The sequence below is a fragment of the Notolepis coatsorum genome, assembly GCF_963971535.1.
Source record: "Notolepis coatsorum genome assembly, chromosome: 10".
NCBI classification, from domain to species: Eukaryota; Metazoa; Chordata; class Actinopteri; order Aulopiformes; family Paralepididae; genus Notolepis; species Notolepis coatsorum.
In genome coordinates this window covers 101,990,201-102,014,510 of record NC_140174.1, presented here as the reverse complement: position 1 = coordinate 102,014,510, position 24,310 = coordinate 101,990,201, and the positions used below count along the sequence as shown (strand labels likewise).

Here is a 24,310-nt window from a genome sequence, read left to right as displayed (position 1 = left end):
TGTTACATTTGTGACATATACAGTACTGTTATCCTAACAGAGAATCCTAACAGAAATTACATACGAGGGGGAGGAAACTGTACATTAGGAGGGGGTGGGAGGGGGTGTTTGTACATTACAGGGGCCATACAGATATATATCATGACATTTATGACAATACATGACATACAGGTATACAGTACTGTTACATTTGTGACATACAAGATATGCAAATATACAGTACTGTTACTGTACTGCTAACCACTGTGCCACCGTGCCGCCCGGAACAGCAGGTTTCATTCAGTTGTCTTTTATCCTGCAGCAGAAGCACTCGCCTGATGGCGCTGGGTTACCAGGGAAACGAGCCAGGCTGTCTCAGCATGGACAGCACGTGGAGGATATGGACTGTGAGGTTGTGTCCCGTCAGAACTTCACAGGTACGTAGCCTGGCTGGATTTGATTTAGACACTGATCACAACTGCATTCCATAAGCAAACGTGTGCTTGAGTCGACAAAGAAGCTCTTCATTAGTGTATAATGTATATAGACCTAGGAAAAAGAGTCCAGGCCAAAGAATTGCACCCACACATTAAAATTAGGGATGTCCGATATTATCGGCCGACCGATATTAAAAAAAAACAATAACAATATTTGTTATATATATATCCATTATCCAGTGAAATGATTAGTTACCTGAAATTATTAAATTTTTTGGACGGGGAAACCCTGCATATATCGGTATCGGTTGATATCGGTATCGGAAATTAAGAGTTGGACAAAATCGGAATATCGGTATCGGTAAAAAAGCCAATATCGAGCATCCCTAATTAAAATAGTTCTTCACACTCATGGAAAGGTAATGTTGTTTACACACAGTTAAATCAATCACACGCATGGGACATCCCTCTGTGGGTTACCTTACCATCTCATATACATTTAAGTATTTAAAAACATTTACATCATTGTACCCTCTACTCACTTCTAAATTGGACATCTCTACACTTCTCCACTGGTACTGCTTCATCTATAAATCAATCCTCGGTCTGTTCCCTTCTTACCTGTCATCGCTCATGGTGCAGAAACTGAGTAGTTTTGGCCTGCGGCCACAGGATCTTTTAACTCTCTCTGTACCGCACAGCCTTGTCCTATTCTGCCCCGTCTACAGTACGTGGAACTTATTGCAAAAGGAACTGAGGCTCCCCAACCTAATTCCCATTAAGGATTTTAAACTTCTTATACGTAATATTGAAAGGGCATCCATGGGGGCCTGTTTTTGTTCTTGCTCTTAATTAAATTTATCTAGATTTTAGCCTCTTAGACTTTTAGTTGTGCTACTTGTATTGTATTTGTCTGGAACTTGTTTTATGTATCTATTGTTTGTATGTTTGTTTGGTGGATCAGGTAGCTCTTGTAAATGAGACTCAATGACATTTGTACCTGTATAAATAAAGGTTTGAAATTAGGGATGTCCGATACTATCGGCCGATATTGGCATTAAAATGTAATATCGGAAATGATCGGTATCTGTTTAAAAAACAAATTTTACATTTATTTAACCTTTATTTACCCAGGCAAGCAAGTAAGAACAAATTCTGATTTTATTTATTGTCAAAAGTATGCATAATGTGTTAATTCCACGACAAGAGATATGTAATGTTAATTACCTGAAATTATTCCGTTTTTTGGGTGGGGGAAACCCCGCATATATCGCTATCGGTTGATATCGCTATCGGAAATCAAGAGTTGGACAATATCGGTATATCGGATATTGGTAAAAAAGCCAATATCGAACATCCCTATTTGAAATGAAATTGTCATCACATCATCATCACTCTGTTCTTTACCTCTTCAGAGACCAAGGCACAGCTCTCTGGAGCAGCAGCGGGCAGCCTCTGCTCCTCCACCCTGAAGAGACTGAAGGGCTTCAGCTGTCTGACCGAGCCCAACACCAGAACACACCGCGGGGGTGGGAGCGACGGCGGAGAGCCCGGTGTTACAGGAAGCAAAACCTGTGACACTGACCAGGGAAAGAGTGGCAGGCCTCCCCCTGAAGCCAAGGACGGGGACCGCAGAGCGACACACCAGCAAGTCAACGAAGAAAAAGAGGAGGACGAGGAGGGAGGAGATGAAGAAGATGGGAGTTCGGCAGCGTCTGGTAAAAAGGAGGTACTAATCCATAGGGATCGTCACTGAGGGCATTTACATGTACGTTGATATTCCAATATTATTCAAGATAATCAAATATTCTGTCTTTGAGTTGATAGGTGCATGTAAACGTTTGCAATAGCAGGGTAAACCCATGTCCTCCTGACTGTAAGAAACGTGAACACGATTGTTGGCATGTGCTGCTGATTCTAGCCAGGATACACAGGCATGTAAACACCTTTACTGTTCCACCTTTGTGATAATGCCTGAATTGCTACTGTAGCTTCTGGTTAAATGATCAATGGTGCATTTATATAGCGTTTTTATCCAAAGCACTTTACAATTTGTTCCTCACATTTTACCCATTCACTCACACATTCACACACCGACAGTGGAGGCAACCATGCAAGGCGCCGACCTGCTCATCGGGAGCAGTTAGGGGTTAACCTGTTCCACACGAGGTGAAAATCCGCCTAAAATATATACCTCGGTAAATGGAATATTGCTCCACTTCTACATGGGCTATTTGCATATTCTTGGTATCTAGGTACATCTATGGACCTCAGGGAATGTATTCACAGTGTCAGAAATATTGTGTCTATTACTAGGCTTGCTTAAATTGTGATGAAACAAAGGAGAATATGAATTATGATTTTTCTTTGCATCTTTGACAGTGAATAACACCATGATAATAATGACCAAACTTAAAAAACTGACCTCGTTCAGTACCCTCTTGAGATCATGTGTACAACAAATCTAAGGAAATTAATTAAGGGAAGATGATTAAACCGAAGGTTCTGTAGATACAGTACTGAATTCTCCCATCCGGACCAATGCAATTTGAAATATTATTATAGAATATAGAATATGATGCTTATACATTACCTTAGTATAGCCAATTTGCACATTTATATATATATATACATATATTATCTTTCAAATGCCCAAGTTCAATTTGGATTTAGTATCACCAGGCGTGCATAAGAACAGATAATGAAATCTACTGTAATCTACTGTACTTTTTAATTTTCACCACAGTGCAACCGTTTTGAAACAAATTTCAGATCTAATTGTTCCTACATGCTAACAATAGGGAGGAGAAACTAACTGCGTTTCAATATTTGTCAAAAACTTTACCTTTTGTGGCTTATATCGCGAATCACAACAGTTATTGATATGATTCATTCAGAATGCTGAACTTTGAAACCCCACAGTATCTGACAGGAAGTGTAGTTTGGAAAAATTCCAACGCTGGTCGACAGCTATGCACCCCCTCTACAAAATGGCTCTACAAAAAAAGACTACAATTCCCATGGTTCAAAATTTCCATTTCCGTTTCCGTCTTGCAAAAGACTTCAGAAAATCGAAAACTTTAAACTATCTAATGGCACTTTTAACCTATTGCTAAACTAACGTATTGATGATAATATACATTCTACATGCTTTTGTGACATGTTAGTGATGTTAACACATTGAGTGCCACGGACGCTTTTTGTCGTTAGTTCATGCCGACCTTTGAGTGCCCCCGACGCTATATAGCGTTTGTTTGTCTTTTTTTTTTTATTGGCGATTTGAATTCATATTTCATCAATCGAGCCTCGGGTTAGTGCTGCAGAGTCTCTCTGAGCTCAATTGGGAAGATACCGGCCCCTATCGTCTCTCCCTGTGTAACTGCACCCCATTACTTTACACTGATGCAGGGGGGGTGGCCAGTTTCCTCATTTTACTTTTCCGTCGAGGGATCTGAAGGATCGATTGTGCTCACCGGCCTGGAAAACGTGCAGATTATGTATTTACAGGACTCAACACTGTAATCAATAACGTGATCGATATTTGGAATGGCGATCAGGAATTGGAATAATATTTTTGGATAACATCTGATCTCAGGTAAGGAATTTATTTTACCAGTCTTAGGATAATCAAAGCTGTTTTCACAGAGCTGTGCGTGTGTGTGTGTGCGCGGTGATCGCTGATGAGGAAATGAGAGAATCGATTTTTCAGCCCGCCTCTATAATTCAAGTTCAAGTTTCTTTATTAGTTGTCATACAGAAGTACAGAATACTTTTATACAAAATGCTTCTTTCTGTTACGCTCCAGAAAATAGATAAGTATAAAATAAAATAAGTATAGCAGTATAAAATAGAAGTCACGTACGTAGACACAAGTGTTCAGTATGTACATATGTACAATGTTCAATGCAGAGTAGAAGTAACTGAGTTACCATACAATATACTATACAATATACTAATATACAATATACTATATAGTGCAAAGGAGAAATGGGATGAGGTACAATTTAGGTACAATTTACAGTAAGGTGTAATGAGGTATGGGTTGTAGTGCAAATTCTTTACCAATAAATATAAAGTGTGTTTAGGTGTTCTAAAGTGGGTGCTGAGTTGTTTGTTTAAAGTGAGTGTGTGCGTGTGGATGTGTGTGCTGTGAGTGCATTTGATGGTTGTTACATAGTGTTATTGTTCGTTGAGCATCCTGATGGCCTGGGGATAGAAGCTTCTTCTGAGTCTTTCTGTGCTTGCCATGAGACTCCGGTATCGCTTGCCTGACCGCAGTAGTTCAAAGAGGCAGTTGTTTGGGTGGCTGGAGTCTTTGATAATTCTCTTAGCCTTACCCATGCACCGCTTGTTGTAAATGTTCTGGAGAGTGGGAAGCCCCCCTCCAATTGTGCGTTCGGCTGAACGGGCCACTCTCTGTAGTCTGCTACGGTCTTGTGCGGTGCTATTCCCTAACCAGGAGGTGATATAGCGTGCAGTAAGTACATTATACTATCGATAATCTAGCGTTTATTTGAAAACGATTCATAAATAGGCAGAAAAATTACAACGTTTTTGTGTATTCTAGAATATTCCAGTAAATGCCTTTTATCACGGAATCTATATATTTTCCTGAAAAACGAGGGCTTTTCAAAATGCTATAAAACGAAAATGAACCGATTAAAAAAAAAAAAAAAAAAAAAAAAAAACACAATCCGTTTCGACAATGTTGACTGCAAACAAGTCATTGATAAGCGACAGGCAGATTAGACACATAGCCATAATGTAAGACAGAGATTATGCGTTCACAACACTATCATTGAAGTGGGTGGTGGCATTTAACCATGTTTCCAATGTTAATGGCTGGCACTCAAACTGTTAATACTTGAAAACGTTTGATTAAAAAATCGCAACTTAAATGCAACACTCTGAAAAATATTGATTTATGACCAGATGTCATTTTTGGGTCGGTACCGACCCCGTGGGGTGGAACAGGTTTTAAGTGTCCTGCTCAAGGATACTTCGACACGCTGCCCGGGAGGAGCGGGAATCGAACCGAGAACCTTCAGATGACCAGACGACTGCTCTTCCTCCCCTGGTTGGTTACCCAATGGTTATGGGAATATTTAGGATTAAGATACCGTATATGAAGATGCATTTAAACATGTTATCCTGACTAAGACATTAACTGGGATATTAGCTAAGTATCTGGAATACTGCATAAACGCACTTGTAGCCATCATCACTCCCACCATTCAGACCATCAGCATCGCTCATGCTATGCCCTCCTCCTTGCAGGATTGGCGTTTCAACCCGACTGATGTATCTTATGTCTTTTGATTTATTTTCAGGGGTTAAGCCTGACTCAGTTTTCCAAGCCAGGAGGAGGAGGAGGGAAAGGAGCAGGAGGAGGAGGAGGAAAAGGAGAGGAAGGAGGAGGAGGAGGAAAAGGAAAAGGAGGAGGTGGTACAGGGGTCAGTCTTGCCTCTGATTCCAACGCCTCTGGCAAGCGTAAGAGTGTGTACACCCCCCTGGAACAGCAAGTCGTCCAGATCAAACAGCAGCATAAAGACACTCTACTGGCTGTGGAATGTGGATACAAGTACAGGTTCTTCGGAGAGGATGCAGAGGTGGGGGCAGAGCATTTTTTGTTTGATGTCGCAGACAGTAGTACGAGCTAAATGGTCATTCAAACGGCATCGATTGCATTCTGAACGTTGTAACCTTTCACGTCATTTGTTGGTGTGAACACAGATCGCTGCGAAGGAGCTGAACATCTTCTGTCATCTTGACCACAACTTCATGACCTGCAGCATCCCCACACACAGGCTGTTTGTCCACGTCAGAAGACTGGTGTCCCACGGTCACAAGGTGTGAGAAGGCTCTCCGAGTCTGACGTCTTTCATTCTGTAAAACATCAGATCATTTGAATCTCGGATATGGAAATGGAGTGTCTTCTCTCGGCATACCGTCTCTTATTTTTCTTAACCAGGGGTAAATGTTGTTTCATTTGTCTTTCAGCTATTCTGAAAGCAGCTTGTTTTGAGTTGTTAGCGTTCCACATTCTTCTTCATAGCTGTCAGCTAGCTACTTAGTTGTCAACTAGCTACTAGTGGCACCCATGGGTTTCAATGAGGTTTCAAACGCTAATGTCCCTCTTGTGCTAATACTGAAACATTGGATGTGTGTGAGATTATGTACAAAATAATCCTTTGGGCGAAGTGCCCCTTTAACATCTAAACTGTTGTCATTGGTTAATTTCTAGGTGGGTCTTGTAAAGCAGATGGAGACCTCAGCGATCAAGGCCTCGGGGGCCAATAAGAGCGCTCTGTTCACCCGTCAGCTCAGCGCTCTGTACACCAAGTCTACCCTGGTGGGAGAGGGTATCCTTAGTGTGTGTTATAACGGTCACAAATGTACCTATTATATTTTTGTGTTATTATTTAGTTGCAGTGCCATGTTTAGTCACTAAGTGGCGCTCCATTGTTTGTACCCGATGCAGCAAAAGGTTTAATTTGATTTAACTTGAGCCAGTGACTCACTTCACTTCCTGTCCAGCCGCCTGGCACAACGTTAACTTGTCTAGTTCTGTGTCTAGTTGAAGTGAGTCACTGGCTCAAGTTAAATCAAATTAAACCTGTTGCTGCTTCAGGTACAAACAATGGAGCGCCACTTGGTGACTAAACATGGCACTGCAACTAAATTATATTATATATATATTATATTGTATTTATATTTTATATTGTATCTATAGTGTATATAGATACTGGATTGGATTGTATAGGACTGTGAAGCTCTGTATCCCCCCCCCCTGCACCCCCCTCCATGCTGCTTTGACACCCAGATTTCCCCAAGGGGATTAATAAAGGATCATCTTATCTTATCTTAAATAATAACACAAAAATATAATAGGCACATTTGAGACTGTTACAGTGTTTGCACACGCCTGTGTGTGTGTGTGTGCATGTAAGTGTTGTCAGGACTGTACGTGTTTAAGTCAGACACGAGGACGAGGCTCAGTTTGGTTTCCTTAACGGTGGAGACGTGAACCCGGTGTGTAAACTGGGGGACATGGAGGACGGAGGCCGTGAGGACGTGGACATGGACCCGCCCGAGAGCTACCTGCTGTGTGTCAGTGAGACCTGGGACAAACTGGGGAATCAGCTCACAATAGGCCTGGTGGTGAGTAGGAAAATTGATCGATAACGACTAGCAAGTTAGCGATGGACTGCTTCTCAAGAGAAGGCTTCTGCTGCCTATACAGACCAGTAGGCCTTTGAGTATACAATCATAATAAATACCAATTTTCGTCTAAACTGTGCATAAAACTTTTAGGGATGGCCAAAACTCACAAAATTGTAACCTCTCCAGTCTCTCTTTCTTCATCTTTCTTTTCTGTTCTCCCAGCTGTTAACAGACTCTTATGCTACCCGGCTAGCTAGCGAGCTGTACCCAGCATGCCGTTCAAGTTTCAAGTTTCTTTAATAGTTGTCATACAGAAGTACAGAATACTTTCATACAAAATGCTTCTTACTGTTACGCTCCAGAGACTGTGCTAGACAAGATAGTATCAAATAACATAGTATAGCATGTAAATTATAAGTAGAAAATGAGGTCAGTGTTCAGTATAGACATATGTACAATGTTCGATGCAGAATAGACGTAACTGAGTTACCATATAATATACAATACTAGTATGCAGTGTACTAATGTACAATACTATATAGTGCAAAGCAGAAATGGGATGAGGTACAATTTAGGTACAATTTACAGTAAGGTGTACGAGTTGTAGTGCAATCCTTCATCAATAAATATAAAGTGTGGGGAGTGGGTGCTACAGTGTGTTTGTTTAAAGTGAGTGTGTGCTATAAAGTGTGTGGAGTGGGTGCTACAGTGTGTTTGTGTGGATGTGTGTGCTATGTGCGTTTGATGGTTGTTGTTGTGTAGTGTTCATTGTTCGTTGAGCAGCCTGATGGCCTGGGGATAGAAGCTTCTTCTGAGTCTTTCTGTGCTCGCCTTGAGACTCCGGTATCGCTTGCCTGACCGCAGCAGTTCAAAGAGGCAGTTGTTCGGGTGACTGGAGTCTTTAATGATTCTCTTAGCCTTGCCCCTGCACCGCTTGTTGTAAATGTTCTGGAGGGTGGGGAGCCCCCCTCCAATTGTGCGTTCGGCTGAACGTGTCACTCTTTGTAGTCTGCTTCGGTCTTGTGCAGTGCTATTCCCAAACCAGGAGGTGATGTTGCCAGTCAGGATGCTCTCTATTGTACATGAGTAGAAGTTCTTAAGGATCTTCTGACTGACTTGGAACTTCCTTAGGCGCCTGAGGAAGTAGAGGCGTTGTCGTGCCTTCTTCACAACACTGTCAATGTGTGTGGTCCATGTCAAGTCCTCGGATATGTAGGCTCCGAGGTACTTAAAGCTGTTGACTCTCTCAACCGGTGCCCCGTCGATGCTGAGGGGGCTGTAGTCCTTGACCCCCGACCTCCTGAAGTCCACAATCATCTTCTTCAGTAGTGTAACAGTTAACAGGGTCCCCTCTTAACCCTTTCTCTGCCACGCTTATATCCATCCTTGTAGCCAGTCTGCCAGCTCTATTTGTCTATGGAGATGTTCACCTACTTTGCAGGGCTATAACTTTTTAAATTGTATTGCTAAATTGACATTACTATGGCCCATTCAACATTGATTAGCTATCGTTCAGGGTGTAGGAACGTTTTACTTTTTCATTCACACATTCATACAAAAATACGGTCTAGAGTATAAATATGTTTTTATCGTTTTCTGCAGTATTTCATAGAACGTGAGTTATAGCCATAAATGCTATATATCCTGATGGCTTGTCGTACAGAACTTGTACGTCGCTTTGGATAAAAGCGTCAGCTAAATGACTAAATGTAAATGTAAATATTAGATCATCAAATGCAGTTTGATAGCGATTGACGCCAGATTAAAAATTTCAATTGTACAAGGTCCTAAACGTCATGACTCATCATCTGCTGGTGACCGGAGGGGGGGGGGGGGTCGTTTATAATGTAATGACCGACGTTAAATCAATCATGTAGTATGGGTGATATATTCATCATAGCAGTTTGTATGGATAATAATAATCAAAAACGCTGAAACTCACCGCAGCTTCCTCGTAGCGATGGGGGATGATACTGGAGCAAACAGATCGCTATTATGGGATGTTGATCTATGCGCTCCATTTCCAGGTTGTATAATACTATATACATCCAAATAATGTTGTTTATCGAGTTATGGCAACGGATCGATTATCCAGTGCAGGGGTGGCCAACCAGTCAGAGACTAAGAGCCACAAAAAAATGACTGTGGTACCACAAAGAGCCACACCATATACCAGCGTTTCTCAACCTTTTTTTTCAGTCACGGCACCCTTCATGTGTTTATAGGTCTCACCCTCTGGCCTCTGAAGTTGCTAATGTCTTTTTTATTTGGGCCTCACAGGGTTAAAAGTACCCTGTGAGACCCACTGTTGCAAAATTACAAAATCACTTTTAGCCATTTAAAAAAATAATGTTTATTTAAAAAATGTTAAAGGGGAACTATTTTACTATTTCTTTCACTATTTGGGCACTTTTACACAATTCCTGTGAGTCTATGGAACACCTAGGTTTTTTTCAAAAAAAATACATTGTTTTGTATTTCTAATCAAGTACTAAAAACCGCATTTTTCTACCTTAAGATCTTAAGCCGTTTTGAGGCTGGGCTCCAACCACTGTGTGGCCTGGTGCCAACTGCCACATCAACTGCCACATTATTATGCAGCTGAGAAATCTCTGACATCACAGATATGCACATTTTCAGATGACTCAGTTCAGTGAGGGTGAATATTGTGAGAGGAGAATTGGAAGAATTCGCCAATATGAGAATTAGAGACATATATCCTATTAATATAAGTCCACATAGCTAAGAAACAATGGTAAACACTGAAAAGCCATTTATAAGATAGTTCCCCTTTAAGCACATGTATAGTCAATTGGTCCTGTTGTTCAGCCTCACAATGCTATTTGATAGTAAATGTGTTTATATGTCCCACCCTCTGGCCTCTGAAGTTGCTAATTTCTTTTTAATTTGGGCCTCACAGGGTTAACCTCTTAAGCCCGAGATATACAGTAAAAGTGTATATTTTCAGCATTATGTTTGTTTACCAATTATTTGAACTGTTATTAGTGAAATATAAGATTATAGAAATCTCAGGGCATTGAGTCGGAAACCGGCGCATATTGACAGGAGGAAGTGGCACAGCCAAAAGTGAGTGTAGTCTTTTGAAGGAAGAGACTCAGGGCTTTCAAATTTCGAAAAACTACCCTACCCAGCTCACACCAGCCCCTGTCAATCATCTGACTTCTGGATTTACCTTTTAATTTCTCTTATTTTTTGGGATTATCTCCCACAAACCTGAACGTTATTGCCATAAAACAGAACGCAGTTAGTTTCTCTACCTTTCTGTGAACGTCTTGCAAAAAACGGTGTTGCAATATGATGAAAAATGGTGGAGAAATTTACATTATAAAAAAGATGGCAGAATTCAGTACTGTATCTACAAAACCTTCTGTTTAATCATCTTCCCTTTATTCATTTGCTTAGATTTTTCAGGTCTGGTCAATTTTAGCATGGTGTTATTTACAGTCAAAGATAATTTTTTTTTTAAATAGAATTGATATTCTCCTTTGGTTCATTACAATTTACTCAAGCCTAGTAACAGACACACTATTTCTGACACTGATCCATATATGTCCCTAGATTCAGATACCAAGAACATGCAAATGGACCATTTAAAAAAAAATTGTAAATGTTTATTCTACGTCCTTATGGAATGAGTGACATAAAAAAAAATAAAGTAAAAAAATAAAAATAAAGTAAAAAAAAAATAAAAAAAAAATATATTTTTTATTTTTATTTTATGGATGGAAGAGCCGCACATTGACGGGCAAAGAGCCGCATGCGGCTCGCGAGCCGCGGGTTGGCCACCCCTGATCCAGTGTGTCCAGATGGAGTCCCGCAAGCGATAGCGAGTGGCGGACGGAATAGGGGGGACACCAAGCACTTCCGGCCCCACTTCCGGTTTGGCAACTCACCGATCGGCCATAGGTGGCCGTATTGAAGCGCTGGAGAGTTGAGCGGAGTCCTACAGCACCAGTCAAGGATCCACGGGTGAAATATGAATACCATGACAGAAATGTGAAATATTGATCTCAAAGACGCTGTAAAACGTCATTGGCAGATTACGCATGGCGAGGAATGACGTCTTAACACGTCATTGGCGATTAAAGGGTTAATACACTACACATTGTAGGTGCCAGTAAAAACAAGGACAAATATATTTTTGAGACTAAACAATATTCGCGTAAACTAATCAATTATTATTTATACATTTTCTTTTCCAATTGAACGACTATTTGAAAATAGATGCCCATCCCTACACATTTGATCATTTGTATCTATGTTTGGCATTGTTGCTTTTCAGGAAATAAATGGGGAACCGTCTCATTCTATTGGGACTGTATGCAGGATGTAAATGCTGTTGCACACTTCTATTGTCTATTCGGTAGCACTTTATAATAACACCCTGTTATAATACATTTATAAGGTATTTGTAGATGATGAACTAATCATGACCAAACCATTTATATACATTCATAAATGATTATTAAATCATTTATAACTATATTTGTATAACATTTACAAAGTATTTATAATGCATTAGTGGATAATGAACTAATCATGAACAAACCATTTATATACATTCATAAATGATTATTAAATCATTTATAACTATATTTGTATAACATTTACAAAGTATTTATAACGCATTGGTGGATAATGAACTAATCATGAACAAACCATTTATATACATTCATAAATGATTATTAAATCATTTATAACTATTTGTATAACATTTACAGATTAGTTCTACATTATTTATAACTCATTATCAACATTGTTTGTACTTTATTTTATTCATCATTAAATAATGTTTAATGTGTAGTAACACATTTGTAGATGCTTTGAAAAATGGATATGAAAAAACGACTATACTGTATCTCTTTATTTTTCATGTTCAACAAATGATTTGTTAAGACATTCATAAAACATCTATAAATCATTTGCAGATGCTATTGTGTGCCCTAATCTGAAGTGAAGCCTATTCATCATTAACAAATGTCTAATACAGTTAATTATTTGTTTATTTTTTCATCACCTGTTACAAATGTTGTAGACAGCTTTCGGATACACCCTTCTTTGTGACATCAAACAGTGACAGAATTAGGACTATAGATAAATGCGATTTTATTAACATATAAAATACATGTGCATGACATATAGTGTAACATGGTGTCATAATCAAACATTCTAGAACATTTGTCATCACAGATCATGTCATAATAGAACATAGGCTACATGGCATGGTCCATCGTGATATTGTGTAGGCTGTTATTACTGTACTACCACCCATTGTGACAACAGCCTTGTGAGCTCCCGCACACAAACATGATGGAATTCAAGTTCATGTATTGATCACATAGGCAGGCTACATCATACATGGCAGTGAGATTCATTGTTCCTGTATATGCTCTCGTATTATTGTTTATATAGGCTACCCAATACTGACATCAAAATAGATTGTATGCCTCTAGAAATCATATGCAGCAGGTAGAAAATTGACGGAAAATCCGTCGCGATTTGGAATAAAATTTAGCAGAACTTTAATCCCTGGGTATTAATCAAACAAAACGGAAAAAGGCAGTCATATTCCAGCACGGTCTTTATTAGTGTTTGCGCTGCCCAGGCAGCAATGGTTAATAGATATCATATCCGACATCACCGTACGTGTACACGTCTGTCAGCCTGTCTCATAACATGCTTCCCTCGGTTTAGTCCATTTTTCCACATTTCATGGGGGTGTTCCATTACCGTATATGGTTAATCGGGGCGGTTTTGGTATGCAAATACGTGAAAGTGCGCACGGGCCTCGGCGTAGGACCAAGGTGATATTTATCATGACAGGTGTGCGTAGGACCTGTGTACGCACGTGTGATAAATCCCGTTTCTTTTGTGCGTGTACACATTCTAAATTCTGTGCTTACGTGTGGAAATAGAACATTTTCCAAGAAAACTTGATGAATGAGGGCCCTGGGCTTCTGTCTCATCTTCGATGGGGACGATGTGAAACTGGACAGGAAGCATGCGTACTACTACCAAGTACAGGCTCAGCTCCACATTGTGGGTGCTGACTATTGTGACTTTGTAGTGTGGAACACAAATGACATCTTTGTAGAGAGGATTTTGCCTGATGCGGAACTCTGGGTCAATGTCATTCCCAAAGTTCAAGAGTTCTTCAGACACTGTGTTCTTCCTGAAGTGTTGGGACAGCACTTCACAAAGTGAACCAAAGCATGTTTGAAATGTTTGTCTTTAATCTGTGCATATTCCTGTAATAAATTGTAAATAAATGGTAGTTTATAGAATATGAATATCACAACAGGTCAAAATCTTACAGCTTTAGTTATATAGGCACAAATAAAACAAATTGATATCTGAAATATATAGGTAGTTTAGGTTAATTAATTGTTTCTTTTGTTTGTGTAGTTATTCCTAGGTTGTTATATTTTTGTTGTTAACCACCCTGATAAAAATAAACCTAAAGGGCTTCACATCACTTGTTGCTGGTGGTTCTTGGGAGCTGGGAAGAGGAGTTACATTTCCATGTTGTGCCTGGGTTTCCCCTAGGCCGTTTCCTCTGAAAACTACTACATGATATTCACTCAAATGGTCACATGTTGTGAAGAAAGAAAGCGACCAAGTTGGACCATTTTTTCCAGGTGTAAGCTACATCCTACTACAACAAGCACCCAGTATTTTCATTGTGACTACATAGACAATGAATATGATTTTCTCAAGACAAAGATCATTTAATAACGGATTCAAAAATAGTTTAACTACAAACAACCATTCAAATCGAATTAGAACTGATTTAAAAATGACAAAGATTAATTGAATGAAATTAATACATTTTTATTTCAATAAAATAATAATGACACAGACAGGTAGAGGGAGACATATACATATATTTGAAATATTATTCAATATTATCATTAAACTATTTGTAGTCCGGGCTAGAACTACACACACCCGTTAGTGGAGGTCTGAGAAAACATCAACCCATTATTTATAATCATAAATCTACCTCAAATCATTCAATGCAAAACTATGCAGGGCATGCATCTTATTTTCCTATTTGACCTTTGGATGAATAGAATATTGCTTACTCCAGTGGGACAACAGAGTCCGAAAGATTGGATAATGCACAGCAAATTACCTCAATCTTATCAATCAGCGCCAGTGACTCGCCTGTTTTTACAGCCATGTGTTCAACGGGCAGGGTACTCTGCAGAATTTGGTACTTTCTTCTCACTAATCCTATGACCCTTTCCACGTGAATGCGCACATTAGCGAGTTTTCTTGTTTGCTCAACTTCATATGCAGATAGCTGGCTCTTCCCTTTTGTGAAAGCAGGCATCTTCAATGAAGCACAGTAAAACCCTACACTATCCCCTATAGTAAAGCCACGGTCTGCCAGAACAATGTCTCCGGGTAACAAATTATATAGAAGGCTACTCTCTTCAGTTATCTGCTTGTCACTCACTCTCCCTCCCCAAGCACGAGAGATGTATGTGACATATCCTTGAGGAGCAATGTCAATGAGAAATTTAACTGTGTTATGGTGTTTATAATTGGACCAGGTTTGTGCTCTTGCCAGCAAATTAGATGGCCTTTCAAGGAAAACTTCAAAACAGTCCACTATTACGGCAACCTTGCACCCAAATGCTTGCCTGAATGACATTGTCATTGTAGCTTGCAGCACCTCTCGCTCTGGCCACTCTATTATAAACTCTAATCTTTCATGAAGTATGCCAATTATCTTGTGCCAAATTCGAGAAACAGTGGAACAGGAAACATTGACCCTGAAGGCCAAATCTTGGAGTGGAAGGTTTAGTCTCAACCGAATTAAGACCAACATGAACTGTTTAAATTTGGAGAGCGCCGACAAAGAGCTATAGTTGATGTGTGGCTCACATACTGTAGATGAAACACTTGCATCAAAACTAAGAAATTGGGCAATCCTGTGTAAAATGTAGTCTTCTCTTCGTTGTTCTGAAAAGCATCTGGACTAAATTCTCTGTCCAGTACTTTTTTCCTGAGGTCACTCAGCTCCACTACTGAGTGATTCAGAACATCCTCCATCTTCTCAAGATCCTCCATAGTCAGGTCTGTCTGGCAGCCTGCATCTACATAGAATATATTTGGCAAAGGGGATAAGAGGGGAAAAGATAGTTTAGTTATATAATTTACAAATTGTATAAAGGTGGTGGTAATTATTTTGGTTAAATTATGATGTAAACAAGTGACATACCGGTACATAGTTGTCAAAATAAATTTAATTTAATTTACTCTTGTCTGTCTCTCTCCCACACACACACTGTCTCTCTCTGTCTGTCTGTCACACACTCTGTCTCTCCCCCTTTCTGTCTGTCTCTCTCCCACACTCCCCTTTCTGTCTGTCTCTCTCACACACACTCTGTCTCTCTCTGTCTGTCTCTCTCCCACACACACTGTCTCTCTGTCTGTTTGTCTCTCCCACACACACTCTCTCTCTCTCTCTCTCTCTCTCTCTCTCTGTCTGTCTCTCTCCCACACTGCCCCTTCTGTCTGTCTCTCTCCCACACACACTCTGTCTCTCTCTGTCACACACTCTGTCTCTCCCCCTTTCTGTCTGTCTCTCTCCCACACTCCCCTTTCTGTCTGTCTCTCTCACACACACACTGTCTCTCTCTGTCTGTCTCTCTCCCACACACACTCTCTCTGTCTGTCTGTCTGTCTCTCTCCCACACTCTGCCCCTTCTGTCTGTCTCTCTCCCACACTCTGCCCCTTCTGTCTGTCTCTCTCCCACACACACTCTGTATCTCTCTGTCTGTCTTTCTCCCACACTCTCCTCCTTCTGTCTGTCTCTCTCCCACACACACTCTGTATCTCTCTGTCTGTCTTTCTCCCACACTCTCCTCCTTCTGTCTGTCTCTCTCCCACACACACTCTGTATCTCTCTGTCTGTCTCTCTCCCACACTCTCCTCCTTCTGTCTGTCTCTCTCCCACACATATGATGTAAACAAGTGACATACATAGTTGTCAAAATACTTAATGTAACATTGGCTACATGAAAGCTCCTCCATGCATTATATTTAATTTACCTTTGTGGTATTCCGATGCTGGGCTCTGTGAGCCCTCACCGAGGTCCAGCAATGCCTCTGCTGCATCGGTGCAGGTCTCATCTGCTTTTCTGGACCTCAACCTTTCCTCAAGTTGACATGATGCCTCTGTCATTGGTTTACCTTGCTGGTAACCAATGTTAACTGTAGGAGCCCAGTCTGGAGAGTACATCGTTGGCAGCACTCGGGCAGCCTGAATAAAATAAATAGCAAAGTGATAAACACCCAACAATGACTGCAGATAGCGTCAGCTATCTACCTGCGAAACACAAGCACACAGGGTGATATCACAGATGTAACGTTAGCTATGTTTCCAGCAATATTGCCTCCTGGTCTGTATTTTTGTCAGTTTTATCCAGCTATGTAAGTAGCAACATTTCTGCCTTACCTTTCACAAAGTGGTCACTGCATATACACGCGTTGTCTGATTCGGCTCCTCCAGACCTCAACCGGAGATTTCGGATCCACGCCTGCCGCCGTTTTTCTGTGACTTTTTTTAAACTTCTCCCCTTTATGTATAACCACTTTCGGGACTAGAAAGTACCCCTTGTTTTTTTTCCCGATTCGATCGGTTGGTACAGCCGTAAACCGCGCAAAACTTTGGCATTTTAATCAGAGAGTCTCACTGACTAAGTATCTTCGTTATGTGCAAATCACTTCCTGCCCCCCAACAACATTCCACTAGAGCGAATGACGTCACCTGCAAACAACCTATTGGCGCCGATACAGCCTGAAAATACAAATAATTATTACTTGTGTGTCGTGTCATCATCACATACCGCAATATACTGAACAAATGTAACGTTAGCGCCCACCACATCAAGTACCGTACTGTACGTCTACACAACATATAAGAGTTGTTTGTAGGTCGGAAATGATGGAATAGATTTACCAACAAAAAAGGTGTTTAACCTGCTCATACCTTTATTAAAAGTGTGGGGCAGGAGCAGCACGGATAACTTGGTTCTGCATGTATCGTGCTTCCATTCAAACAGACGGCAACACACGTGACGTCAAGTCTCACTCGCGTGAGTCTTCCTCTCTAGATACTACCTGGCCAGGGTACTCCTGGGTCCTAGTGCCCCCCCATGTTACACTATATGTCATGCCCACTACCAAAATGAGAGTTTACCCAAATCAAAAACCCTGGGTAGACAAATCCGTCCGTGAAGCTCTGAGAGCGCGCACCAAAGCATACAACGACGGCCTAGTGGCAGGCAACATGAATGACCACAAGGTGGCGCGATACAACGTAAGGAGGACAGTGACAGAGGCCAAACGACGCTACAAGGATAAAATTGAACTCCAGTTTGAACAGGCTGACTCTAGAGCAGGGGTCTCAAACTCAATTGACCTGGGGGCCGCTGGAGGTAGAGTCTGGGTGAGGCTGGGCCGCATCAAATATTCCACAAAAAAAGGGTTTCAAGTATTCAAAAAAAAGTACAACTGATCCAATCTTCTCAATCTTTAGCAATAACATTTCAGAACATGAACAGTTCTTCAGAACATGAACGGTTCTTCAGGCTTCTCAGTGGTGTCAGTGGACTCATCCACAGCTATGGAAATGCACTGTGCATTTTTTTTATTCTATCACAAAGCTGTTTAATCAAATCACCAGCCAGTATTTCAGTTATTCTGGTTGCTGTGCGATCTGAGGGGGATTTGCTTTTGTTTGCCTTCAAACATGGTCTCCATCACTTCAGTCATACATTATTTTCAAATAGCTACCGTTTCTTGGCATATAGTCACATAATTGGTTTGGTGCTGGGACCAGGGGGGGGGTTAGGATGATTCCAAGGGCCCAACACTGGGGGGGGGGCCCAGAGAACACTATTATTATCTTTTTATTAATATGGTTTTATTATTATCCTAAAGTTAATGTAGATGACTCAAAAGTATAATTGCCTGTATTATAAAAAAATAGGTAAAAACCATATTATGCGTTTTCATCAATAAATAAATGCCCCACATTTTTTTTATAGATTGGGGGCCCCACATTTTTTAATAGATTGGGGGCCCCAGAATCTCCAGCTACGCCCCTGGCTGGGACTCAGGATGAACGCATATTTTCTGCTGGCTGCCTGCTGGCGAAAATAGGCTAATAGCTACATTTATCTCACAGAGATAAAACTGGGAGCGAGTTTACTGTAGATGCGCTGCCAACTCTGCTCCGACTTAAACTGAAAGAGAGAGACGACATGCAGTCCGTGAAGACCCGCCCTACTCCCCTACTCTGCCTCTGATTCGCAGACTGTGGGTGAGGGGGAAAAACGCTGACGGGACGCGTATGTGATTGGACCAGACTCGTACACACAGACAGACAGTGGCAGTGCAGCCGGACATGCAGAGCACTTCAGCACTGCTCGCAGAGGAGAGAGATAGCGAGGATGCATTTGCTTCCACTTTACTTGATATCACTCCGGAATCACGTTTCAACCAAGTCACTAACATAACGTTGCTGTCATGAGCCTGCGCTATGGTAGCCTACAAGTGATCAAATAAATAAAACTTCCAACTCTCGCGCAACGACTCGGCAAACAGTTGCGCGCGGGCCGCATTAACAATAAACTTTGATGTCCAGTAGGGGGCCACACAATATCATCCCGCAGGCCGCAATTGGCCCGCGGGCCGCGAGTTTGAGACCCCTGCTCTAGAGCTATGTGGCTGGGGCTCAAAACGATGACAGACTACAAAGGCGCCTCCCTCAAACTGAACAGTGACATCTCCTTAGCAAATTACCTCAATACCTTCTATGCGAGGTTTGATGCTGGTAATAACAACACCAGCCCACAAGCCACGGCAATGGGGGGGGGGGGGGTCGGCTGCTGATGGAGACGCAGTGTTCAGGGTAACAGAGCATGAGGTGAGGCGGACCTTTAAAAAAGTGAATATCAGGAAGGCAGCAGGTCCGGACGGCATCCCCGGCCGCGTCCTAAAAGTCTGTGCCGACCAACTGGCCCCGGTATTCACTGACATATTTAACCTGTCCTTAGAACAGGCTGTCATCCCCACCTGCCTGAATAAGTCCACTATTATCCCTGTACCCAAAAAATCCAAGCCTGCTTGCCTCAACGACTACCGCCCTGTAGCTCTCACCTCCATAGCCATGAAGTGCTTTGAGAAGCTAGTAAAGGGCTACATCTGCTCCTCCCTCCCCATCAACATGGACCCCCTGCAATTTGCATACCGCCCCAACAGGTTCACGGAGGACGCCATAGCCCATGTGCTGCACACAGCAGCATCACACCTGGACAAGAGGCAGGGGAACTATGTGAGAATGCTATTCATCGACTACAGCTCGGCATTCAATACCATAGTCCCCTCCATACTCATAGCCAAGCTCAGGGACCTGGGCTTGAACTATGACCTCTGCCAGTGGGTCTTGGACTTCCTGACTGGCAGACCCCAGGTGGTGAGAGCAGGCAACTGCACCTCCTCATCCATCACCCTCAACATAGGGGCCCCCCAGGGCTGTGTTCTGAGTCCCCTCCTCTACTCCCTGTACACACACGACTGTGTGGCTCAGCGGAGTAGCAATACAATCATCAAATTTGCTGACGACACAGTGGTGGTGGGCCTGATCTCTGCCAACGACGAGAGGGCCTACCTGGAAGAGGTCAAGGTCCTGGCGGGATGGTGCCAGGAAAACAGCCTCTCCCTGAACGTCAGCAAAACAAAGGAGATGATTGTGGACTTCAGGAGGTCGGGGGTCAAGGACTACAGCCCCCTCAGCATCGACGGGGCACCGGTTGAGAGAGTCAACAGCTTTAAGTACCTCGGAGCCTACATATCCGAGGACTTGACATGGACCACACACATTGACAGTGTTGTGAAGAAGGCACGACAACGCCTCTACTTCCTCAGGCGCCTAAGGAAGTTCCAAGTCAGTCAGAAGATCCTTAAGAACTTCTACTCATGTACAATAGAGAGCATCTTGACTGGCAACATCACCTCCTGGTTTGGGAATAGCACTGCACAAGACCGAAGCAGACTACAAAGAGTGACACGTTCAGCCGAACGCACAATTGGAGGGGGGCTCCCCACCCTCCAGAACATTTACAACAAGCGTTGCAAGGGCAAGGCTAAGAGAATCATTAAAGACTCCAGTCACCCGAACAACTGCCTCTTTGAACTGCTGCGGTCAGGCAAGCGATACCGGAGTCTCAAGGCGAGCACAGAAAGACTCAGAAGAAGCTTCTATCCCCAGGCCATCAGGCTGCTAAACGAACAATGAACACTACACAACAACAACCACCAAACGCACATAGCACACACATCCACACGCACACACTCACTTTAAACAAACACACTGTAGCACCCACTCCACACACTTTATAGCACACACCCACTTTAAACAAACACACTGTAGCACCCACTCCCCACACTTTATATTTATTGATGAAGGATTGCACTACAACTCGTACACCTTACTGTAAATTGTACCTAAATTGTACCTCATCCCATTTCTGCTTTGCACTATATAGTACTGTACATTAGTACACTGCATAGTATTGTATATTATATGGTAACTCAGTTACGTCTATTCTGCATCGAACATTGTACATATGTCTATACCGAACACTGTGACCTCATTTTCTTCTAAATTACATGCTATACTATGTTATTTGATACTATCTTGTCTAGCACAGTCTCTGGAGCGTAACAGTAAGAAGCATTTTGTATGAAAGTATTCTGTACTTCTGTATGACAACTATTAAAGAAACTTGAAACATGTATTTTATATGTTAATAAAATCGCATTTATCTATAGTCCTAATTCTGTCACTGTTTGATGTCACAAAGAAGGGTGTATCCGAAAGCTGTCTACAACATTTGTAACAGGTGATGAAAAAGTAAACAAATAATTAACTGTATTAGACATTTGTTAACACTATGGGTGCCGGCCAGAAATCCGGAAAATGACTGTGGATTGCCAGTGCTATTTGTCTATGGAGAAATTCCCCTTCTTTGCAGGGCTATAACTTTTTTAATTCTATTGCTACATTGCCATTATTAGGGCCCATTCAAAGTCCTATATGTATTGTTCATTGTGTAGCAACGTTAAACTTTTTCATTCACATATTCATAGTAAAGTATGGTCTAATGTATAAGTATGTTTTCATCTCTTTCTGCAGCTTTCTCCAGAACGTGATATATAGCCCCAAATGCATTATATTGATGATGAAATACAGTTTGATGGCAATCGGGGCGATATAAAAAATTTCAATTGGACGTACTTCTAGAATGATCTACGTATGATCTGATGATGACCGGATGGGCGGGGGATCGTTTATAATTCCGTGGGCAGCGTTATATCATTCATCTAGTGTGGGTGATATGTTCATCATAACAGTTTATATGGAATACGATCAAAAATAACGCTGAATCTTACCGTATCCTCCTCGCGCCGTTGGGCGATGAGCGTGGAACAGTCATTTACCTATTATGGTATGTAGAAATATCGGGTCCATTTCCAGCTTGTATAATAGTATATATGTCCAAATCATGTTGTTTATCGAGTTATTGGCAATCGATCGCTATGTATTGTGTCGAGATCGAGTCCCGTGAGCCAAACAGAGTGCCCGGAAGTAATATGGTCGACCAGCACAACCTCCATAGCACTTCCTGTTTGGCGATTGCGCCGATCGGCCACCAGATGGCGCTCCTGAACCGCCAGAGAGCTCAGTGGGTCCTCCTGGTGGATCTCAGGCCAGCGGAGGGGAAATATGAATCCGATCGCAGATTTTTGAAATATTGATATAAGGACGCTGTACAGCGTCCTCTAGCAACTTGAGCATGGACCGGGAATGACGCTTTAAAGCGTTTTCCGGCAGTCAAAGTGTTAATGATGAATAGGCTTCACTTCAGATTAGGGCACACAATAGCATCTGCAAATGATTTATAGGTGTTTTATGAATGTCTTAACAAATCATTTGTTGAACATGAACAAATAAATGGAGGTACAGTATAGTCGTTTTTTCATATCCATTTTCAAAGCGTCTACAAATGTGTTACTACACATTAAACAACATTATTTAATGATGAACAAATCAAGTACAAACAATGTTGATAATGAGTTATAAATAATGTAGAACTAATTTGTAAATGTTATACAAATATAGTTATAAATGATTTAATAATAATAATTTACAAATGTATATAAATTATTTGTTCATGATTAGTTCATTATCTACAAATACCTTATAAATGTATTATAACAGAGTGTTATTATAAAGTGCTACCGTCTATTCTGTATTCTTCTGTTCAGTCTCCTGGTCAACTGCAACTGTCAATATACTGATAAATGCTGGAGTGGAGATGATTTCTGCTGTCAAGCTAACACTATAACCTACACTTTTGTTGTTAACGGTGTAATTTTGGTATTATTTGTGTGTAATCTATTGTATGTGTGCTTGTATGTGCAGGCAGTACAGCCCAGTACTGGAGAGGTGCTATTGGACTGTTTCCCGGATGGCCCGTCTCGCTCCGAGCTGGAGGGGCGTGTCCTAAAGGTTAACCCCGTGGAGTTCCTGGTGCCCTCTAACCTCTCCGAACACACCCACAGACTGTTGCAGAGCATCGCCAACGACAGGTACACTCATGACAGGGTATCATCATCATCATCATCATCAACCTTTATTTATTCTCGAAATTACAATTGAGGTCACCCTTATTTTCAATGTAGTCGAGACTTTACAGACATTTCAATGCACACACTTCTGCAATATAACAATAATAAATATGAATAGCTATCTACATAGTACTCTCAGTCCAGAGTGCACCACAGCAATTAGTATAAATTCTTTTAAAGAAAATAAAAATGAACATGGGCATAGAATCAGCACACAAATGGACAAAATAAAAAATTGCATAAACTTCAGACATAAGAATAGGTATAAAAGACAATAAAAGTATTTTAATGTAGACGTGCAGATTTAAGAATAGGCATAAAATAAGTACAATAGTATAATGTCGCTCGAAGGCATGTGAACCCCCCCGGAACAGTCAGTCCCCCAAACACCTCACACATCAATCCCCACCACATCCACATCCAAGACACACCCCCGATAAAGCACGCCATGACCGAAGGAAAACACAAACAGCCCGCGCGCCATTCACATCGTCGTGAACGGCGATGGGAATGCCAACCCCACGGGCCGCTCCATCTACCCCAGCCCCGGCGCCTCCGCCACCACAAGGGAAACCAGTTCTCTATACTGTATAGAGAACAGACACACTGTCCATAATGGAGCTCTTCGGTGTGCTGCTCCTCTCCATGGCAACACTAGAGGGCAGTTTGCATCCATTTATTGCAGAAAGTCCTCCCAGGGAACATTTTAATGGCCACAACCGAAGAGCTGCTGCTTTTTACATTCACACGTTAGGCATTTATATAGTGCAACAGAAGATTGAGCTGAAATTCTACTTTCAACGTAGAAGGTGGCCAGTAAGAGCAGAACAAGAAGTGCAAGTAATTAGTGCTCAGTCAATAGCCTGAGAATAAGACTCATCAATTAGCCTGAGAATAAGACTCATCAATTATAGGTAGCCTATGATAAAACCTGTCTGTTTGCATGTGTGTGTGCTTGTGCGTGTACATGTACACTATATATATGTGTGTGTGTGTG

At 41.6% G+C, this 24,310-nt stretch overlaps 1 protein-coding gene across 1 annotated transcript in view; it reads left to right on the top strand.

Annotated features, from left to right (window-relative positions):
• Positions 1-24,310, top strand: part of msh3 (mutS homolog 3 (E. coli)) — a 202,776-nt gene that overhangs the window by 811 nt on the left and 177,655 nt on the right. Inside the window, exons 2-8 of the mRNA XM_084323124.1 lie at positions 302-416; positions 1,832-2,145; positions 5,828-6,025; positions 6,150-6,266; positions 6,661-6,778; positions 7,438-7,577; positions 23,108-23,274. Coding sequence (XP_084179250.1) covers positions 302-416; positions 1,832-2,145; positions 5,828-6,025; positions 6,150-6,266; positions 6,661-6,778; positions 7,438-7,577; positions 23,108-23,274 — 1,169 coding nt within the window. The remainder of the gene's footprint in view (positions 1-301; positions 417-1,831; positions 2,146-5,827; positions 6,026-6,149; positions 6,267-6,660; positions 6,779-7,437; positions 7,578-23,107; positions 23,275-24,310) is intronic.